Consider the following 23582-nt stretch of genomic DNA (forward strand, 5'->3'; position numbering starts at 1 on the left):
TCCCACTGCCAAAGACCCCTAAGAGCAAGTGGATTATTGAAATAAAATTGAACCATATGTTAGTCCCGAAATGGCTTAGTTTGTGTCAAGTGGACGTTAAACCCCATTTCTCTCTCTCTCTTTCTGATCTCTCACTAAATCTTTTGATGGACATCTTTTTAATCCGATCAAAGCTGTTGATTCTATGGTTGATTAAGCCGTGAAAATTTTAATATTGACAGAAAGCACTCTCTGTGTTGGTGCATCCTTGTATACACATTGGCATGCTAGTAAAATAAACCTGGACGTGGGAATTTGAGGAGGCGGTACTGCCACTGTCCATGCAAAATCTCCCTCAGCACCATGCATGGCATATTCCTGTTGTCATTATCCTTGTTATTAAACCCTATTTCATCTTTTAAATCAACTCGTATGTTTTTATTACAGAGTAGTCATTGGATTGGTACAGTTATACTCAGCGCCTGTCGTCTTATTGAAAGACCTTCCAAAAAAGATGGCTTCTGTTTTAAGCTGTTTCATCCTCTCGACCAGTCCATATGGGCAACTAAAGTAAGTAGTCTACAGACTTGATGTCACGAAATAACTTGACTGATGGTGGATTGTAGAAGTTAATTAATGATATTGGTTGATTTTGGCAAATGGATAATCAAGACTATGTTTTTTTATCGTACCAACTTTAGTAATGATGATCGAGGCTAGTCCCAATATTCAATCTGTAAAATCTCAGTTCAGAGAGGATTAATTTGACTGAAATGTTTAGCAAATTCCCTTTACATTATCTAGTTTTTAACTATTATAGTGAGAACTGCCAGCTCTTCATCTAATCTCCCATAATGTATCTTTAATATTATGTAACACTTGATTGATTGAATTAATGTTTGAAATAAAAATATAGAGGAAATGTTTTGGTTTGATTAAAATATTAGTTTGATGAAGTTTTTCATTTAATTTGTAAATTCTAATTATTTCCATTCTCGTCATTTCTAGGGACCAAAAGGGGAGACAATTGGAGCCTTTGTGCAGCCTCTTCCATATTCATACCTCATTTTCCGCGCTCCATCAGAATCCGCAGGTTGGTATTTTATTTTTAGGTTAATGAAGTTAGTAATCTTATGAGTAAGTTGATTTCCCGACATACTGAGGGGATGTTCAGTTGTTGATCTTGAGGGAATGCTTCATTGTGGTTCGTGAACGTTCTGATGGGATGTTCGATTGAGGATCTGCAACTCTCTCAGGGGATGTTCGATTGTGGATCTGGAATGCTCTGAGGGAATGCTTGATTGTGGTTCGTGAATGTTCCGATGGGATGTTCAGTTGTGGATCTGGAACCCTCTATGGGAATGCTCAATTGTGGATCTGGAACGCTCTGAGAGGTTGCTCAATTGTAGATTTGGAATGCTCTGAGAGGATGTTCGATTGTGGATCTGGAATGCTCTGAGGGAATGCTTGATTGTGGTTCGTGAACGTCCTGATGGGATGTTCGATTATGGATCTGCAATGCTCTGAGGGGATGCTCAATTGTGGATCAGGAACACTCTGTGGTGCTACTCGATTTGGTTGGAAACGCTGTGAGAGGATGCTTAGTTGTGGATCTGAAATGTTGAAGGAATGCTTGATTGTGGTTCGGAAGAATTCTGATGGGATGTTTGATTGTGGATCTGCAATGCTCTGAGTAATTGTATTTGTTTTATCATCTATGTGATTGGTTGTTTTTGGCTTCATTAGCCCAGTCGGTGCAGAAAAGTAGGACGTTAAACCCTTGTTCAACTTGTTATTTATTTTATATTTTAGGAAAATGTTGAAGGGATGGGTTAGAGTTATTATAATTTTTTATTTTGTATTTCAGGAAAATGTTGGATGGATGCGTTAGAGTTAGCATTAAGATGTACGAGTCTATTAATGAGATCGATGACTAAAGAACGAGAACTGAATTCGGGTGCTCTAGCAGAAACGTTAGAAACTCCATCATTTCAATCACCAACCGAACTTAACGAATCTGATTGTGAAAAACATTTCGAAGGTCAAGGTTTGTAAAATGTTTAGTAGATCTAGGTATCGTTCACTTTACACATGGCATCTCATTCATCAGTCATTTGGATGGGGTAAAAAATGGAGATCCTGTGTACAAATTCACATGCATGTATAAGTTATCCTTGACAGTTGAAATTCGAAAAAGAGGAGCCTGTATTGCTGCTTTCTAGGCAAAATTTTCCTCATAGCCCACTGTATTGGGGGTTGGATGGCTGTATGGTCAGCGTGTGGGCGCTGTATCATAAGGTCTGTCATTGAGTCAACTGGCATGGTTTTGATTCCCTGGTTGTATGTGGCAACAGTAGGGTATACAGTCTGCACCATTAACTTTCAAACTCACTTGCCCTGTGGGCAAGTACAATGACAGCAGTCAGATGGAAATGGTCAATTGAAATAAAAAAAGAACAAAAAACATTTTTTATTATATCATACATTTTGTTATTCATTAAGATAAAATGTTCAGCCTTTAGAATTCATTTTTTTTTAAAATTTAAAGGCATGAGAGCTTTTTATGCATCTGATGAATTTTTATCTTTTCGTTCGCAAATAGATGTGATGTGTGCCTTGGATAACTCATGTGACTGTATAGTGTCAATCCTAAAGTTTCCAGTGATCCCATAAATGTCAAAGCGGAAGTAGACAAGTATTAAATGGAATTGTCTCCCTTGTAGTAGAAACTGCGCTCCACCGCGTTTCCTCGATCTTTTACCGAACCCCAAAAACAGTGTGAGCAACGGGGAAATGGATATTTTTAATTTTTTTTAGCGAAATTTTCGCTTGTCATCTTCGTCAATGTACATTTGTATCTAATTCTATTGAAAAACAGAACTGTACCGGTGGGCAAGTCCCAATGAAAGTTTTACTTGTCCGCCGTAATTTTTACTTGTCCCGGGCAATTGGACAAACGCTAATGTCGCAGACTGGGTATAGCATTTGCCAGTCTACATTAGCCTGGTAGAAAAGTAGGACTTTAAACCCCATTTCATTTTGACCAGTTTCTTCACTCCATCGATATATTACAGGGTTAGATGAAGATTGTAAAACAGATCGTGAAGAAATTAAAACCGAATCAGAATCGAGTGGTTCAGACGAGGATGACGAGAAGTCATTCAGTACGAACATTAAACCAATGGAAACACAGTATATAGAAAACGGCAGAGAAGAATTGGGACAGGTAATTTAGTTGTAGTAATGACAGGACTGTCGCATAGGCCAGGATTTAAACAAAACTGATTAAAATACAGATCTGTATTTTGTTACGTTTTTTTATACTTTCGATAGCCTACACTACATGAAGATCTGACTGGCTTTTGACCCTATGATGGCAGACTATTGATTAAGCAATCGGCATTGATGTTTCTAGTGGCATATCCACAGTTCCGTGCACCACACGTCAAGGAATTGCTGTAACAGACCATTTCATTGGCTAATCCCTCACATCATCCAGAATGCCGGTAATATAACAACTCGTCCAGATCTTAGTGTTGTAAAGACAAGTAAATTGCGAAACAAAACGAAATAGGATCTGTGTTTTACCATTCGACTTAGAACTATCTAGATGTCGCTGGATTAATAGCTAGTAATGTATGATGTTTGTTTGACTGGCTTCGAAAGCATGTTTTAGTTGTTTGAAGTACAGAAGAAGCTGAACCAAATGAAACAAATTACTTTATGATAGTCTTAATGAAATGTGTAGAATTCACAGAAGTTTAATAAAGTGATGGGGAACAGGCCCTAAGTTCACAAAGCTTCTCAGACTTAAGAATTTACTCAACTTTCAATTACAGTTTATGAGAAATATCTTTGATCCAGAAACACAAAACTTTGCACATGGTTTCTTATTGATGTATTTGATACATTAAAACAACAAACGTTTTATAAAGAGCTACGTTTTAGTTAAAATAAGACAAACAATTTTGAGTAAATTATTAACTTAAGTCTGAGAATGCTTTGTGAACTCGGGGCCAGGAGTTGTGTTTAATGTTGTATGAGCAGAGAAGTGGCGTAATTAAACATTCAGCTGTGGTGATTGGTCAAGAGAATATCATATCTAGTTGGCACTAATCTTGTCAGCTGTCTAGTCGTTAGTATGAGACAAAAAAACGAGGTCCCGTGTATACATTGGTGTGCATGTAAAAGATCCCTTGGCAGTTGGAATTTGATATAAAAGTAAGCCATGGTGCCGCTGCCGGGGCAAAATTTCCCTCATAGCACACTGTATGGCGTATGCCCGTCTTCATTAATGAAGTTGCAGCAGAACAGTAGGACGTTAAACCCCATTTCATTTCATTTCCTAATCTGTCATCGCCATCGAGCCCAGTCATTGGAGAACCTATCAGACTAACAATTATTCATCCAGTGTTAACTTTATTTACAGCAAGGTGATGAATGTCAAACAGAAGAAGTTAATGAAGAAAATAAAAGTTTAATATGGACCCTGGTTAAACAGGTTGGATTTATTAATTAACTTCAAATTTAAAAAATAAAATAATATAAAACGTTTTTATGTCTAGACTAGAATAATACATAGTTTGGGAAATACGGCTATTTACAGGTATTCATTTATATACTTATTACAGGTGTAGGACAAATGCCGGTGAGGACAACTGGCAGTGGAAAACTGCCGGTCAGACTCTTGACAGCGAGACAACTGGCAGTAGAAAACGCCAGTCGGACAATAGCCGTCAAGACAACAGGCAGCGAAAAACTGCCAGTCGGACAGTTGACAGCGAGACAACTAGCAGTGGAAAACTGCCAGTCGGACAGTTGACAGCGAGACAACTGGCATAGGAAAACTGCCGGTCGGACAGTTGACAGCGAGACAACTGGCTGCGAAAAACTGCTGATCGGACAGTGTTATTATAGACATTATGTGAAGTAAACTGAGCTTGAATAATTTTATATTAAAAATTAGATAATTGTTTGATAATAAAGAATATTAAAGTATTGGTTATTTTCAACAAAAGGAACATAAATACAGAAAAACAAATAATATCGTCGGCAGTTGTCCCTCAAGCAATTGTCCTTGCCGGCATTTATCGTTGGCAGTTGTCCCGCTGGCAAAATTTCCCTTGTAAAGTATATCTGGGCCCTTATTCACGAAAACTTAAACTAAGATACAATTGAAATTTTAAGAAATACTGCAATTCGATTGGCTGACCAATATGCAAATTGGATATATGCAAATTGATTTTACTGGTCAGCCAATTGAATTGCAGTATTTCTTAAAATTTCGATTGTATCTTAGTTTAAGTTTTCGTGAATAAGGGCCCAGATTTTAATGTTTTATGTTTCCTAAGTTTTTCTAGGTTTTTCTATTGTAAAGTATATAAGATTTTTATTGTTTTGTGTTTTCTAGGTTCGTCCTGGTATGGATCTTTCTAAAGTGGTTTTACCAACGTTTATTTTAGAACCACGATCTTTTCTTGATAAATTAACAGATTATTATTATCATGCTGATATGTTATCGGAGTAAGTTATATATACCAATTACAAAATCAGTATGAGCTAAATCCGAGACCATAATCAACTCTTCAATGATGCCATCGTAAGCCTGTGATATTTAGTAGATTTGAATATTTTGCAAGATGGAGAAATAAAATATCAAGATCGAATTTGTTCTGAAGTTTAAACATTCATTATGCAAGAGCTAAATCTGCCTATTGCAGGTCTTTCTTTAGGCCTGAGGGGTTGGATGGCCGAATGGTTGGTACGTGTGCGCTGTGTCATACGGTCTGTCATTGAGTCAACTCTGGTGTGGGTGGTTTCGATTTCAAGTTGTATGAGACAAGCCTGTCCAACCTCTTGGGTTTTCTCCGGGTCCTTCGGTTTTCTCCCACTGCTAAAGACTGCTAAGTCAAATGGCGTGGGTGGTTTCAATTCTAAGTTGTACGCGACAAGCCTGTCCAATCTCGTGGGTTTTCTCCGGGTCCTCCGGTTTCCTTCAAATACTAAAGACCCCTACGTGCAAGTGAATTATTGAAATAAAATTTAACCATATGTTAGTCCCGAAATGACCTAGTCTCTGTACATTTTTCCAACCTCGTGGGTTTCCTCCGGGTCCTCCGGTTTCTTCCCACGCTCAAGACCCCTACGCCTAATAAATGAAATAAAATGAATCATCTCTCTCTCTCTCTGTCTGTCTCTCTCTCTGTCTCCATCTCTCTACATTTATTGGAGTACTTGATGACTTGTGGGTGAGTAGTTATTTGATACCTGCTAGCTGTGATAGAATTGTTCTGTGATATGATATATGTTTGATATATTTGTAGAGCCGTACTACAGGAGGACCCGTTTACTAGAATGAAGTCAGTCGTACAATGGTATTTAGCAGGTTTCTATAAAAAACCAAAGGTAACAATAATAATTTCTAACAAACATTGTCCATTTGTCTTGCGTTGGCCACTTTACTTTTTATCTGTCTAAAGAAACTGGACACAGTGGTAACATGTGTTCGGAAAGTAGTACAGGTATTTCGAAAAGTAGTACATGTATTCCGAAAAATAGCACGGTAGATGTATTCCGAAAAATAGCATGGTAGATGTATTCCAAAAAGTTGTACATGTATTCCGAAAAGTAGTACATGCACAGACTAGCAACAGGTAGTAAAATATAAATTCAAGTTGGTCATAAGAGTAGCTAGATTCACTGTCCTGTTCTCGACAAATACTGGTTGGTGCCATTTGCTATTTGTACCGATTTACTAGCTTGGTCATGAATCTTTGGCTTTCCACGATTTTACTCCAAATGTAAGCTAATTAATACAAGCAACAACAAAGAATTTTTTTATTACGTTTGGTTTAAGTATTATATTTTCGTTGTCTGGCAACATATGATTATTCTGTTGGTTCTTGTTGCCTTGCAACCTATTTTTTTGGAGTTGGATCTTGTCTTATGTTTCGTTGCATGGCAAGCCATGTTTGTTACAGGGTCATTCCATATCAACTGGACCAATGGTAGGAACATCACCCCCTCCCAAAAAATAATAGAAAAATATACGTTATTGTATATAGCACCCAAATTTCAAATTGCCATATCTCAGCGAGTTTTAGACCTAGAGAGGTATAATTTTGGATGTCTTAGCTTAAGGCCATGTACTGTAACATATATTTTTGGAGGAGGTCATGTTTCAAAATTTGGTCCACTTGACTTGGAATGACCCTACAGTCAGTTCATGTTTCTTGTTTATTTTCCAGAATTGCTCTCCTCCTCGGATATTATAATAAGGTACTAATAGTATTTTGTTATTTTTCCAGGGATTAAAGAAACCCTACAACCCTATAATAGGAGAAACGTTTCGTTGTTACTGGCGGCATCCAAAAACAAACAGTCGTACATTTTATATAGCAGAACAGGTAAACAATCTATTCAAATATTGCAAAAAATACAAATTTCATAATGAAATTAAACAGTGCTCAATCGCCTGTCCAACCTTGTGGGTTTTCCTGCAGGTCCTTTAGTTTCTTCCCACTGCTTAATACCACCCTGTGCACAAGCGAATTATTGAAATAAAATTAAACTATATGTTAATCGCATAATGACCAAGACAGTGTCAAGTGGACATTAAGGGGAGGCACTGCTCGACAAATATGAATTTTAAAATAACTGGCTTCTAATAATGCTATCAACTTGAAATTTTCAGGAATTGTTCACATCGACAAAATAGGCTAATCGGCAGTTTTGGGGGAATCTGCTTTACTGGTTACCATGGAAACAAAAAAAATCATTTTCACTGCTTAAAAAAAATCGTTCTCTGAAAGTATCAAAGGTAGAAGCCTGGAACTTTTTTTAAAATGTTCCTAGGACATTTCTCTGTGCAATTATCAATATGGTGTTGTTATTGTGTCCTTACATGTCATTCTATTCAACAAAACAAAAAATTTTGAAAAATGTTGTTTTCAATGAGAGATTTCAAATGCCAATTTACTACACTAAAAATTCATTTAGAGTACTGAAAATCCTTATTTGCATGGAACTATCATTACTTAAGTATGTGTGTAAGTTTCAGACATATCTGTTGTAAACTTTTCAAGAACGATTTTTTGTAAGTTTGTCGACTGTTGATATTTTACTTTTTGAGAAATTAAGACATAAAGAGGTAAAACAGCAAAATTTGAATTGCAAGAGTGTTCAAAAGTGCATTTTTTCTATCATAAACCACTTTATATGTATTTTCTTTAATTACAAGTGAAATAAAAATGAATGAACATCACAAATATGCAAATATAAAAAATCGATAATTTGAGTCAAAATTGACATTTGTCGACCCTTGCCTCCCCCTAATCTCTCTCTCTCTCTCTCTCTGTATACTTTATGGGGTGTATGGAAAAGAACTCGGAACATTTGGAATTCGACATAAGATTTTTAGAAAATCAGTCAATTATTTTTTTTTTCCTTTCAGATCTCCCATCATCCCCCAGTGTCAGCATTTCATATATCTAATCGTCGTGATGGTTTTAGTATAAGTGGAAGTATTTTAGCTAAATCCAAATTCTACGGTAAGACACCTTTCTTCTAAATTACAGTAATCCACGACGGCTTATTGTGAGATATTCGGGTCGGATTATATTTAGAGACCTGGTAATCGAAAGTCATTGTCCAGATATGAATTGCGCCTGTAATAATGTTGTGAGTTTTGAATAATAGAAATGGAAGTCAGTTGTTCAAGTTTTCTGTGTTTTTCGATCCCAACCTGGCTGCTGAAGCCTCGCCCGAAAGAAATTCTACAATCGTTAGTCTCTCAAAACACTTGTTATATATGTTCAATACGGTAAACCATCTAAATTACAGTATTATACGACAGATCGTTAGTCTCACCAAAACACTTGTTATATAGGTTCAATTCCCGTAGGGGGTTGGCTGGTCGAATGGTTAAACAAACACATGCGCATTAAATCACTTGATCTGTCATTGAGTCAAGTGTTGTGGTTTCAATTCACTGGTTGTACGTGACAAGTAGGGTTTTCTCCGGTTTCCTCCCGCTGCTAAAGACCCCTACTATTCTACTCCCACTACTATCTGAGATATCAGGACTGATAGAACATTGCCAACCAACCCATCATATAAGCTGGTTTCGTAGCCTAGCAACTCATTACATTAGCTGGTTTTATAGTCCGGCAACCCATTATATACGCTAATTTTTGTAGCCTTGAAACCCATTGTATAAGCTGGTTTTGTAGCCTGGCAACCCATCTTAGAATCTGGTTTTGTAACCTGGCAACCATTATATAAATTGTATATTTACTTGTAGGTAACTCTATATCAGCAATATTAGATGGAACTGCCAAACTTACGTTTTTGAAACGTGGTGAAGATTATTTTATAACCATGCCATACGCACATTGTAAAGGTAGGTTAAATTTATAGAATTATAGTATAATTACATTTTGGGGCATACAGACAAATTGTATATATTGTGGGGGGTTGGATGGCTGAATGGTTAGCGTGTACACATTGTATCATAAAGTCTGTCATTGAGTCAACTGGTTTGGTTTCGATTCCCCGGTTGTATGTGACAAGGAGCAGAGTTATCTGCTAAAGACCTATACGCACAAGCAAATTATTGAAATAAAATTGAACCATATGTTAGTTGAAATAAAATTGAACCATATGTTAATCTCGAAATAACCTGGTTTGTGTTACAGCAATAATTTCAAATTAATTTTTTTTTCTTTTTTTTAAAATTTCCCTCCCAGAAATGGATGCCTCTGCCCCCTCCCCCCTCCCCTGTTTGCACGCCTCTGCACATGTTTGTTGTTATTATAGGTATTCTGATCGGAACATTAACCATGGAGATGGGAGGGAAAATCACCATCAATTGTCCTAAAACTGGTTACAGATGTGATCTCGAATTTAAACTGAAGGTAATTCTCAACCAGCTGAAATAGAAACTATTTTCCTTTCAAATGTCCTGGGCTTTGTTAACCGATCATTTCACTTAAGACTATGGATATCTCTCTCTCGTGTTTTGGATACAGTCTTTCTTTCTGTATATAATCTACTATACAGTCAGGGTTTCCGCCAGAAAAAAACTGGAAGGGGGGTAAAAATTATTGGATCGCCATAAGTGCCTACGGCGCGAGGCTACTACCAGAAAAAAAATTCTCCGCGAACGGTGTAAATCCGTTTTCCAAGCATCTCGGTGAAGAAAATTCACCGACCTAATTCCATCGTTTCAGGAGGAAAACACCTCAAATTCGGCATGACGGACCCACAAGTAGCTGTTTAATGTATAATTCCCATGTCATTCTCCAATAAAGTTCACTTATTTAAGCACGATTGTTCAGATATTTATTGCCGATTCTACCATAGCGATGTATGTTTTGTTTACACGCAGTCATCTGGCAGACTGCGCATGCTCATTCGGCTATTTTATATAGCCGAGTAATTAATGATGGCCGTTTTGCCGTCCCGTCCCGTAGCACATTTAAACAAAAAAAGAACAAATAATAATCACGCCGTAAAAATAATTCTGTATAGAATGCACCGAGTCCAGTTATATATTCAAATTCAATAGTTGTTCTCTGAACCAAATACTGAATTAGAAATTGATAAAATGGACACAAATGTATCGTTCTTCTTTCTTGCGACAGTGGAGATAAACTGACTGTCAAGACAATTTATGTGGTTACATAAGAAAAAAAGGTTTTAAAAAATATTCACAGATTCAATTTGATCATCGTTTTATTCTTTCCGTTATTCATATTCCATCAAGGGGAAATTTTATAAAAATGGCCGAAGTTTTACTCTGTGCATCAAACAACTATTTTATCATTGGTTAGAGCCGTCTAAACGCGGGGAAATATACAGTAGCTATTGGCTAACAGCACGCATAAACAATTAAATTTGCATATTGCATACTATTTATAGTACTGTTAGCTGAAATTATTTTTAAGTCAATAGCCGCAAGGACCAACATAGTACCGTGCTTTTTTCAGAGTATAGCATGTAGCGCAAAAGCAGACGATATATCATCAACCTCGCACGTATTGTCCAGTCGGCAGTTGAATGTAAATAGGATAGACCATTTAAATCTTTTGTGTTAATAGTCCTGTAATTAATAGATAACATCTGATTGGTCGTAAAATGGTCGTAAAATGCGTAATAAACTTGACCAAATTCTAATTCGGGCCATGAGCACAGATCAGTCATCCACTTGTTTTCTCAATTGCATATGGCCATTACGGGTCTGGTAAACTTGCCATATCTTTTCTACATCAATGTTTTTGTAAATATCATTTCTGGCATCAGTCGGTAAACCTTACACATATATAGAAATGGCGATCGGTTCCATTTTATGTTAAACAAGCTTACTGTAAGACGGAATTTTCACCAAAAAAACACACAATGGCCTGTGGATTTCAGTCTACTAATAAGGTCAGTGCCTGTACATGACCGAAAATGACGTCAAAAGGGAAACCTGTAAAAGCTCCTAATGGATACCTTGAATTAAATAACTTGAACAAACCATGTAATATGATAATTTCTTTAGTTACAGATCATTTAAACACTCATTTTCTTACACAAAACACAGTTTTTGAAAACATTAATCAGCTGACTGAAGGGGGGTGCATACCCCCCTTCTTCAAGCAAAGGGGGGTACGTGTACCCCCCACTGGCTGAAACCAGTGTATATTATATAAATAGTGTATATTCTGTATAAAGTTGACTATATTGTGTATCTATCTCTGAATTCAGTCGACTGTAGAGTGATGTACATTGTATCTGATCTCTGTATATACAGTCTACTATACTATGTATATTGTAACTATCCAACCTAGTAGGTTTTCTCCGGGTCCTCCGGTTTCCTCCCACTGCTAAAACCCCTACGTGCAAGCGAATTATTGAAATAAAATTGAACCATGTGTTAGTCCCAAAATGACCTAGTTTGTGTCAAGTGGACGTTAAACTCTATTTCTCTCTTTCTGTATTGTAACTAATCTCTGTATATTTTGTATCTATCTGTGAACTGTATATTTTGTATCTATCTGTGAACTGTATATTTTGTATCTATCTGTGAACTGCATATTTTGTATCTATCTGTGAACTGTATATTTTGTATATTTTAGCCGTTTTTAGGAAGTGGTGAAGCTAGTAATAAAGTAAGTGGTAAAATAAAAGTAGGAACAGATACATTATGTAGTATAGATGGTCACTGGGATCAAGAAATATATATAAAAGATAAAATGACGGGGGTAAGTTTAAACTTTAATAACTCTTTCACTTCTCTCTGGTCAAGGGGGGTTGGATGGTCGAATGGTTAGCACATGCGTGCTGTATCATAAGGCCTGTCATTGGGTGAACTGGCGTGGTTTCGAATCCCCGGTTGTACGTGACAAGGAGTAGGGTCGCCTGTCAAACCTCGTGGGTTTTCTCCGGGGCCTCAAGTTTCCTCCCACTGCTAAAGACCCCTACGTGCAAGCGAATTATTGAAATAAAATTAAACCATATGTTAGTCCCGAAATGACCTAGTTTGTGTCGAGTGGACGTTAAACCCCATTTCTCTCTCTCTCTCTCTCTCTCTCTCTTTCTCTCTCTCTCTTCTCTTCTCTTCTCTCTGGTCATGGATCAAATTGATAAGGCGGGTTTGAATTGAAGCTATATTTCTTGTCACGACCTTCAAAACAATTCAATGAGGATGTGAGGCAAAGTGTATAAACCAACACAAACCACCATTTTCATTCTTATTCTACCCCGAAATAACAAAATCTTCATCAGTGGTGATTGATCAAATTGACAACGAAGGATCTAGCAAGGAGCCGGGTCTAGTTACGCGCAAAGGTGAGGAGGTGGCCGAATTGTTAACTCATTTTAAGGTCTCTGTCATTGAGCCAACAATCTGGTTAAAACACAGATCCTATTTCGTTTCGTTTTTATAGTTCAAAATTTCGTTTTACTTGTCTTTACTACACTTGGATCTGTAAGACTTGTTATTTAACTCGTGTTCTGAATGGTGTCAGGGATGAGCCAATGAAACGGTCTGTCAAGGCGAGCTTAAGGCGTGTTTTGCACGGAACTGTGGGTAATCCACTAGTAACATCAATGCTGATTGGTCAATCAAATGTCTGACATCATAGGGTCATAAGTCGGTCTTTTGACCCCTGACGTGACCTATCGCTACAACTTGTCAGATCTTCATGTAGTGTAGGCCATCGAAAGTATAAAAAAATGAAACGAAATATAGATCTGTATTATAATCAGATTGTTGAACCAACTGCCGCGGTTTCGAATCCCCGTTTGTATGTGACAAGGAGAAGGGTCGCCTGTCCAACCTCATGGGTTTTCTCCGGGTCCTCTGGTTTCCTCCCGCTGCTAAAGACACTAGCACGCAAGCGAAATATTGAAATAAAATTGATCCGTATGTTAGTCCCGAAATGATCTAGCTTGTGTCAAATGGATGTTGTTTATTTTACAGGAAAGTTCGCCATTTTTTGTTGTAAATAAGGAAGTGAAGGCAGCCCGGTTAAAACGATACACAGTTCCGTTAGAAATACAGGAACCATTTGAATCAGAGAGGTAAATATATACTTACATATATACAACCATCAAAACTTAGGGATGAGGTCATTAAACATATATTATACAGAAGCTAAAACTGCCTATTGCAGGTCTTTATTTAGGCCTGAAATGTTTTCTAAATTATTAATTAGACATCAATTAACTTATCCAGGCCATAATCAACTCTCGATGGCATCGCTAGCCTGCGATATTTACTGGATTTGAATCAGATTTATTGTACCGACTTTAATAATGATGATGGAGACTAGGCCTAAAATTCAATCGCTAAGATATCATTTCAGAGTGGAGCAATTTGATTGAAATTTGCAGCATATTCTCTTTACGTTATCTATTTCTTAACTACCATAGCGAGAACCATCAGCTCTTTATCTAATCTCCCATAATGCCCCTTTGATATAACGACCAGTTGTGAGACTTTGTATATAGTCTCATTTGAATTACAACCCCACACACCCACCCACACACACACAAACAGTTTGCATGGAGTTGTAAATACGACTGGAGTGTATTGATCGATCAACATCGGGGGTTGGATGGCCGAATGGTTAGCGCATGGTGTCATAAGGTCTGTCATCGAGTCAACAAGGACAAGGAGTAGGGTCACCTGTCCGACGTCATGGGTTTTCTCCGGAATCTCCGTATATGCAAGCGAACCATATTCAATTGAGCCAAATGATGAAAGTTTCTAACAGCCCCCATCCTCATTAGCCAAGTCAGAGCAGAACAGTAGGACATTAAACACCATTTCATTTTTCTGAACAGCCTGGGGGGGGGGGGGGGGGAACAAATGGTTAAACATTTGCTGCCATTGGGTCAAGTAGCATGATTTCCTGCTTGTATGTGACAAGGAGTAGGGTCATCTGTCCTACTTCATAGTTTTTCTTAAGGTCCCAGGGGGGTTGGATGGCTGAATGGTTAGCGTGCGCGCGCTGTATCATAAAGTCTGTCATTGAGTCGACTGGCGTGGTTTCGGATCCCCGGTTGTACGTGACAAGGAGTAGGGTCGCCTGTCCAACCTTGTGGGTTTTCTCCGGGTCCTCCGGTTTCCTCTCACTGCTAAAGACCGCTATGCGCAAGCGAATTATTGAAATAAAATTAAACCATATGTTAGTCCCGAAATGACCTAGTGGTGTCGAGTGGACGTTAAACCCCATTTCTCTCTCTCTCTCACTTAAGGTCCCACTGCTAAGACCCCTAAGCTCAAGTGAATTACTGAAACAAACTCAAGTGAGTGTTAAATCTCTTTCTCTCTCTCTCTCTCTCTCTCTCTCTCTCTCTCTCTTTCTCTCTCTCTCAATAACTAGTCACACTGATTAAAATAAATAAATTTGTTTTTCAGGTTATGGCGGCGTGTGTCAGAGGCCATTAGTAATTGTGATATGCACGGAGCAACCGATGAAAAACATTTACTGGAAGAAAAACAGCGTTACGAGGCTCGGGAAAGGAAGGCCAAGATGATGGAATGGGTTCCGAAATATTTTGAAAGAGATTTATTGACTGGTGATTGGTTGTATAAATATGTGGAGTAAGTGGGTATTTAAAATAATGTGAAAAAATCCGTCAGTTGTACCGCAAAAAATGTAGATTTTTGTAATCTCCCTTCGAAGTGTCGGGGAGTGTGGGGGTGGGGGAGGCCGAATGGTTAGCGTGTGCACGTGAAGTAAGTGGGTATTTATAATCAGTGGAAAAACTTCTGTTAGTTGTACCACACAAAATGTAGATTTTAGTAATCCCCCTTTGAAGTGTCTTGCGTAATTTGCTACTCTCAAGTTTCAATCTGTTAAAATACTTGAGGGATATATGACTAATGGTTTGTATGACCATAGCAAAGTAGGGGGATAGAGGGCCGAATGGTTAGAGCGTGCGTGCTGTATCATAAGGTCTGTCATTGAGTCAACTGGTGTGGTTTCGATTCTCTGGATGTACATGACAAGGAGTGGGGTCACATGTCCAACCTCTTGGGTTTTCTCTGGGTCCTCCGGTTTCCTTCCACTGCTTAAGACTCTTACGCACAAGCGAATTATTGAAAAAAAAAAAATGAACCATATTTGTCTAGAAATGACTTAGTTTGTGTCGAGTGGACATTAAACCCCATCTCTCTCCCTCTCATAGCTAAGTATGTCAATGACTAATGGTAATGTATGCTCGTCTTCATTAGACCATTTGGTGCAGAACAGTAGGACGTTAAACACTATTTTATTTCTACTTTCAGTTTACGACCCTGGGATCCAATCAATGATCTGCTACAATATGAACAAGAATTTGTCATCCAAACGCACACTCGACATAAAACACCCGTCGTACGAACCATGAGTATAACTAGTCAGGAACAGGAGAAAAAAAAAGTTTTTCGTAACGTAGCTTTGGCACGATCGCAAAGATGTACCGGGAAAGTTCGGAAAGAAAGTGGAAGTTCGACTCCCGATCCAGAATTAATTCATGACAGTGATTCGTCAGAAACAGCAAGTAAGTTTTTATGTGGCATTTAAACTGGGAATTAAATATGAATGGAGTCTTCTTTTATACATCGTGGCCTTTTTCCTCTGTTGAGGGGTTTGATGGCCAATTGGTTAGCGCATGCGTTGTATCATAAGATCTGTCATTGAGTCAACTGGTGTGGTTTTGATTCCCTGGTTGTAGGAGAAAAGGAGTGGGGTCGCCTGTCCAACCTCGTAGGTTTTCTCCGGGTCCTCCGGTTTCCTCCTACTGCTAAAGACTCCTACGTGAAAGTGAATTATTGAAATAAAATTGAACCATATATTAGTCCTAAAATGACCTAGTTTGTGTCAAGTGGACATTAAACTCTCTCTCTCTCTCTCTCTCTCTCTCTCTCTCTCTCTCCATAAAAGTTGGCTCAATAGTCAAATACTACAACAGGAAAAGGCCAGGATAGATTTTATTAGACAATCATAGGTTGATGTTATTTTATACTATAACCTGCTTATAATAACATATCTGTGCTTGGCTTAAACTCTAGGAGTAGATATCCAGGCACTTATTGACTTAATCTTGGCAAACAACGGAGTCTGGCTTTAATCTAGGAGTAGATGTTCAGACATTTCTAGGCTTAACATGGGGAAACAACGGAGTCTGGCTTTAATCTAGGAGTAGATGTTCAGATACTTCTAGGCTTAACCTGGCGGAAACAATTGAGTAGATGTCCAGACACTTGTAGGCTTAATGTGGGGAAACAATCACTGTAACTTGGGTATCATTTAATCTTGTGTATTTAGCACTAATTTCTTTAACATTCATTCTTTGTTTAAAAATTCGTAAAAATCATTTTTTTATCAACAATCTTCATCTAATTTATACTTGTGTCCTGTTTAAAGCTGACCATTCAATTTTGATAATGAGTGTCTAATTTACAAGCGTTTAATTTCTCCACCACTGTTAAAAAAATAAACAACCCTATTGATTTGACATTGAATGAATGTGAAAGAAATTAAAGAGGTTTTAAATGATTTTTACAAATTTTTAAACATACGAATTATGTGAAAGAAATTAAAGCTAGATACACAAGATTAAGTTATACCTGGATTACATTGTTGAGACTTTCAGGCTTAGAGACTGCGCTAGCATCTGCTAATTTTAACCTATTTCTTGTGTTCACGTTGATCGTACAAAAACCCCAAAAAGTATTTTTGGTTTTGAAAAGATCTCTGTATGTAGAGCTATTAATTTCATAAATTGGTTTGATAGTCAACGGGAATCTTTGTAGTGAGGGATTGAAATTTGTTTTTTCAGAATATTTGTTTGGTCAACCGTCTGTGTGTTAGTATAAATGTTTAGTTGACTACCACAAAAAATTCAATTATTTGATTTCTAGAAACAATTTCAAGCATGAACACATATTTGGTGTCTTAGGGTTGAGACTATTCAATTGTTTATTTGAACGTTATTTGGAGGGCTTGTTAATTAATTGGTTCTGCACTTTCTTTCTGTTTGAAAAACAATTAAGTTATTGAAATACAGGCATCACACTAGTAATGTATTCAGTTGAAGTTTTTCTAATCAAATTTTTTAGGTTCCAATGTTTGGTCAGTCACTTGTTGTTACTGGGGTTGTAATTCTTCTTAACTAACAATCTGATTAAAATTCATTTCGTTTTTTTTTAGTTCAAAATTTCGTTTTACTTGTCTTTACTACACTAGGATCTGGAAGAGTTGTTATGTTACAGAGGGGGGGTTTGATGGCCGAATGGTTAGCACGTGCGTGCTGTATCATAAAGCCTGTCATTGAGTCAACTGGCGGGGTTTTGAATCCCCGGTTTTACGTGACAAGGAGTAGGGTCGCCTGTCCAACCTTGTGGGTTTTCTCCGGGTCCTCCGGTTTCCTCTCACTGCTAAAGACCGCTATGCGCAAGCGTTAGTCCCGAAATGACCTAGTTTGTGTCGAGTGGACGTTAAACCCCATCTCTCTCTCTCTCTCTGTTATGTTACAGGCATTCTGGTTGAAGCGAGAGATTAGCTAATGAAACGGTCTGTGCAATGCACGGAACTGTTGGTAAATCACTAGAAACGTCATCACTGGTTGATTAATCTACGTCTGACATCATAAGGTCAAAAGTCGCTCGTACGACCCCTGACGCGACCTTCCAGTACAACCGGTCAGATCTTCGTGTAGTGTAAGCCATCAAAAGTATTAAAAAAAAAAAACGAAACGAAATGTAGATCTGTATTTTAATCCGATTGATTAACTAATAACATGAATTTCAGTTTTCATTAAGCTTAATAATAATTTTGTTTAGTAATAATTTTAACTGCATGATTTTCAGTTTGATAGCTGACTAACAAAGATAGGTATGAATTTTATTTGCAAGAAATATGTCCAATCCTTATAGTGCTTTTTATTGGCATTTTTTGGAACTCAAATTTTCCAAGCTCTCTTATTCCATTGAATGATGGGTAAAAAAGCATGTCTTCGTGGCTATGGAAATAATCGAGCTATTTTCAATGTCAATTTGTCTTATTAAATCTTTCTAACAGTAAAACGTTTCTTGACAAGATGGCTAGCAAACTGAAAAGTCCTATAGCTTGTATTTAGTTTAGTATTTCATTTGTTTCTGTTTTTCGTAGATTTTTATTTTTTTTACTGCAAAACAAGAAATTAATGATAGAAGAAATAAATTTAACCTTTTGGAAGTCGATTTGATTTTATTGGACATTTCTCTTTTATAATGGTGATAACTGGAAATGAAATGAAATGAAATGGAGTTTAACGTCCTACTGTTCAGCTCGAACTGGGCTAAAGAAGACGAACATATACCGTACAGTGTGCTATGAGGGAAATTTTGCTATATCGAATTCCAACTGCCAAGGGATCTTTTACGTGCGCACATATGTGTACTCAGGACCTTTGTTTTTTGTCCCATCTGAACAGCTAGACAGGCCTCCCTTGCTAGTAAATGGAATTGAAATGGGGTTTAACATTTTACTTTTGTTGACAAACGGGTAAAATGAGGACGGGTATGAGCCATGAAGTATGAGGACGGGTATGGGCCATGAAGTATGAGGACGGGCCATGAAGTATGAGGGTGGGTATGGGCCATGAAGTATGAGGACGGGCCATGAAGTATGAGGACGGGTATGAGCCATGAAGTATGAGGACGGGGTATGGGCCATGAAGTATGAGGACGGGTATGGGCCATGAAGTATGAGGACGGGCCATGAAGTATGAGGGTGGGTATGAGCCATGAAGTATGAGGACGGGGTATGAGCCATGAAGTATGGGTATGAGCCATGAAGTATGGGTATGAGCCATGAAGTATGGATATGAGCCATGAATTATGGGTATGGGCCATTAAGTATGAGGACGGGGTATGGGCCATGAAGTATGAGGACGGGGTATGGGCCATGAAGTATGAGGACGGGGTATGAGCCATGAAGTATGAGGACGGGGTATGAGCCATGGAGTATGAGGACGGGGTATGGGCCATGAAGTATGAGGACGGGGTATGAGCCATGAAGTATGAGGACAGGGTATGAGCCATGAAGTATGAGGACGGGGTATGGGCCATGAAGTATGAGGACGGGGTATGGGCCATGAAGTATGAGGACGGGGTATGAGCCATGAAGTATGAGGACGGGGTATGAGCCATGGAGTATGAGGACGGGGTATGGGCCATGAAGTATGAGGACGGGGTATGGGCCATGAAGTATGAGGACAGGGTATGAGCCATGAAGTATGAGGACGGGGTATGGGCCATGAAGTATGAGGACGGGGTATGGGCCATGAAGTATGAGGACGGGGTATGAGCCATGAAGTATGAGGACGGGGTATGGGCCATGGAGTATGAGGACGGGGTATGGGCCATGAAGTATGAGGACGGGGTATGGGCCATGAAGTATGAGGACAGGGTATGAGCCATGAAGTATGAGGACGGGGTATGGGCCATGAAGTATGAGGACGGGGTATGGGCCATGAAGTATGAGGACGGGGTATGAGCCATGAAGTATGCTAGGAGTGAACTTTCTGTCTACTCTTCTTTAAGTTCCAACTGACAAGGGGTCTTTAGTCTTTCTTCCCATCCACACACCTAGGGATACTTGATTAAACGTTCTGGAATTGAATTCTCCCAATCCCGAAAATAGTTACAATCGATTGTAAAAGGGAATTCCGAGCTACAATGCATGTGTGATATGCATAAGGGCTTATCTCAACCAATCATTACAACTGAAACATATTTGTTGTGTTTATTTATGTCACGATTCTACTCTTTATTTATGTCACGATTCACCATCACAGTCGTTGGGACTGACAGAACTGTGACGGGACTGAATTCCGCTTCACTTGATTGCGATTCTATGAATTTGAGAAGTTCTTGACTAGCAATTGAGCACCCCTATAGACGGTCCTTTCTGCACGTTTGACAAGTGGGGGGGGGAACTACTCTAGAAGATCGTTGGTTAGTGAGTTAGGGGATCCAATATCTTAGTCTCAGCATGACCTGTATATTGTACTGATAATGCGTTAAACTCCATTTCTTTCCTTAATTTCACATTAATTTCTTGTTTTATCATACTGGATTGTTTGTTTCTTACTACATAGGTCTACAGCAGTATATATCTGTCAGGCCTACTGCAGTATATATATGTCAGGCCTACTTCAGTATATATCTGTAATGTTTACTATAGGCCTACTGCAGTATATATGTTATGTTTGCTATAGGCCTATAGCAGTATATATCTACAATGTTTACAATAGGCCTACTGCAGTATATATATTTATATATATATTTATGGTTACTGTATGCTACTACAGTATTTGTCTTTTCTTTATTTTTTTCCCTTTTGTGCACAATATCCCTGATGGGTATATCTTTGGATATATTTCATTTTTATTAAAGGAATATATTTTTGGGGTGATTTTTTTTTTCTATTTTGGAAGGTTTTTTTTCTTTTAAAAAAAGGATTATCGGTTATTTATTTTTTAATCACGTGAAAATTTTGTTTTAAAAAATATAACATCTGTTCGTGAGGGATTTTCCTGGATATTTTAGAATAGAATCTTCGTCCTTTGATATTGTGTTCTATCTCAAAAGACCAATACTCCTACTACTTATGTGATTGCCCTATAAAAAGTAGCTAATTAGCATATTTCATGGGTCGATCATGCTGTGCTGTATTTAGGGGTGTTTGGTAGTCAAGAGGTTTCCCCTTGTCAAAAGTGCACGAAAGAGGGCCCGAATAAGAATAACTTCTATGTTATCGAGCATATGTAAGAAAACTTGCGTTCATCGGGATTTTCCGACATGGTTTCCCCTTGTCAGTGGTGCAGGAATCAGGGCCTGACAAGAACAGTTGTCTAGTCGTTTAGATGGGACGAAGAACCGAGGTCTCGTGTATACATTGGTGTGCACGTAAAAGATCCCTTGGCAGTTGGAATTCAAAATAAGAGTAGGCCATAGTGCCGCTGCCCGGGCAAAATTTCCCTCATAGCACACTGTATGGCGTGTGCCCGTCTTCATTATACCCCAGTCACAGCAGAACAGTAGGATGTTAAACCCCATTTCATTTCATTTGATTAAGAATAGTTGACAAATGGAGATAAGGCGAAGAATGACGCTGTCTGGGCAAAACATGAAATGAAATGAAATGGGGTTTAACGTCCTACTGTTTTGCTCCTAAACTGGGCTAATGAAGACGGGCATACACCATACAGTGTGTTATGAGGGAAATTTTGTCCGGGCAGCAGCACTATGACCTACTCTTATATCGAATTCCATGTCAACGGATCTTTTACATGCAACTTTTACTAGACAACTGTCCTCGTCAGGCCCTGATTCCTGCACCACTGACAAGGGGAAACCACGTCAGAAAATCGTGATGGACTTTTTCGGCCAATGCAGCAGGTATCGAACATCTGACACCCAGGCTAGCGAGCCAGCGTCTTACCCACTTAGCCACTGTGTACCCATCTTCATATATTGACCCCATTTCTTTTATTAAATTCACGCTTCTTCAATTTAAAATTTTTATTTATGTTTTCATTTCCTTTTCAGCAACGGCTTTACGCCAGTCAAGTTTAGCTAACGGGAAATTACGTCTGAACGAAGACAGTTATAAAAAGTTAGTTGAACCAATGATGAAAATGCAGGAAGAGGTCAATGGGTCGTTAAAAACGCTCCAACGTCAAGTCTTTACCCTCCAACAAGCCAATGAAAACAATAATAACCAACCAGGCTTCGGAAGAGACTGGATAATGTTGGCTTCAATACTGTTAATTCAAATAGTATTACAGTGGTTAATGAAATAAATAGCATTTCTCTCCGGTTACCAAGGTGATATTTTTTTAAAGGAACTATTTTGTGTGGTGGTTATGTACATAGTGTTGCCTTGACAACCGTGTTTCTATAGTAACCATTATGGTATCCATGGTGATTGGAGGTGTTTCGAAGCTCACAGAGTTTAATAGACGATATACTATTTATTATTTATTACTTAGAGTTATGACATTGTTAAACGCGATCAGATATTTTACTAAAACACGATAAACGCTATCAAAGTTAAATTGAAGTCCCCTATAATGATTTTCCCTTCATCACCACGGCACTGTTCATAGCTTTCGGGACTGCGTGCCTTCACTGATTGCTAACTTTCAAATGCAGGCCTACATTCTCTTTTGTTTTATGTAGAGCAGTGATAGTTTGGCCAAATAAAACCCCTAACTCTGGTTCTCACAAGGGTAGTTCCGCATAGTAGTCAGGATAGGACAAAAAATACCGCGATTCACCCATTTGCACATTGGTATGCAAAATGAAACATTGTTTGAACATTGTTGAAGTATAATTTTGTCTATGATCGTTTTTAAGGGGGGAGGCTATCTGAAATATTTTTTTTCTGAAATTTTAAAGCTATTGAATTGAAAATAGTACTAGTAGTTAGGAAATGTAATAAACAAGGGAAAACTTTATTTTTAATGTTAGTTTTGCCTTGTTTATTACATTTCCTAACTACTTGTGCCATCTTCAATTCAATAGCTTTAGAATTTCAGAAAGCATTTTTCGATGTAGCCTCACCCCTTAAAGAAAACTCGCTTGTTTTAACCCCAAGTATAGCGTCTTTCATGTTTAGTAAAATATCTATTCCTTTATTGATAAAGACATTATAAATTGTTCACATTCACGTTAAATAATAGTGATTCCCGTTCATTGATCACTTTAAAATAAAACTAGACATGTAGCAGTTCAATTTATTTTTACACAATTCAATCCTTTTTGGTTAAACGATATTTATTTTTGTAAATACAGAAGAAAAGTTAATTAAATATAGGCTAACTGTGTTAAAATATAAAAAAGTATTTTTTAAAAGTGTAAAGAATAGGTTAGGAAAATAAGCTAAAGAAAAAAACACAACACAATTTATATGGAAAACAATCACTAGTCTTGTTTATACACATATAGCGCGACGTTTCGACAAGTATTCTCTTATCGTTATCAAGTATGTCGTGCTATATGTGTATAAACCAGTGATTGTATTCCATATAAATTGTGTTGTATTTTTTAATGCGCTCAATCACTAAATGCCATTCAA

At 37.9% G+C, this 23582-nt stretch overlaps 1 protein-coding gene across 5 annotated transcripts in view; it reads left to right on the forward strand.

Annotated features, from left to right (window-relative positions):
* Positions 1-22908, forward strand: part of LOC126825503 (oxysterol-binding protein-related protein 8) — a 92026-nt gene extending 69118 nt beyond the window's left edge. For 3 of the 5 annotated variants that reach the window (XM_050555137.1, XM_050555140.2, XM_050555139.2), the window contains exons 6-22: positions 427-549; positions 988-1072; positions 1847-2026; positions 3054-3205; positions 4409-4480; positions 5390-5502; positions 6303-6384; positions 7287-7385; positions 8432-8528; positions 9281-9379; positions 9796-9893; positions 12099-12224; positions 13445-13545; positions 14888-15073; positions 15761-16014; positions 17296-17322; positions 22052-22908. In XM_050555137.1, coding sequence (XP_050411094.1) covers positions 427-549; positions 988-1072; positions 1847-2026; positions 3054-3205; positions 4409-4480; positions 5390-5502; positions 6303-6384; positions 7287-7385; positions 8432-8528; positions 9281-9379; positions 9796-9893; positions 12099-12224; positions 13445-13545; positions 14888-15073; positions 15761-16014; positions 17296-17322; positions 22052-22305 — 2148 coding nt within the window. In that variant the 3' untranslated portion in view covers positions 22306-22908. Of the gene's footprint in view, positions 1-426; positions 550-987; positions 1073-1846; positions 2027-3053; positions 3206-4408; positions 4481-5389; positions 5503-6302; positions 6385-7286; positions 7386-8431; positions 8529-9280; positions 9380-9795; positions 9894-12098; positions 12225-13444; positions 13546-14887; positions 15074-15760; positions 16015-17295; positions 17323-18325; positions 18351-22051 lie in introns of all 5 variants that reach the window. The other 2 variants (XM_050555141.2, XM_050555136.2) reach the window with 2 other exon arrangements.
* Positions 22909-23582: the final 674 nt, after the last annotated feature.

This window comes from Patella vulgata, chromosome 6, assembly GCF_932274485.2.
Source record: "Patella vulgata chromosome 6, xgPatVulg1.2, whole genome shotgun sequence".
Classification (NCBI taxonomy): Eukaryota; Metazoa; Mollusca; class Gastropoda; family Patellidae; genus Patella; species Patella vulgata.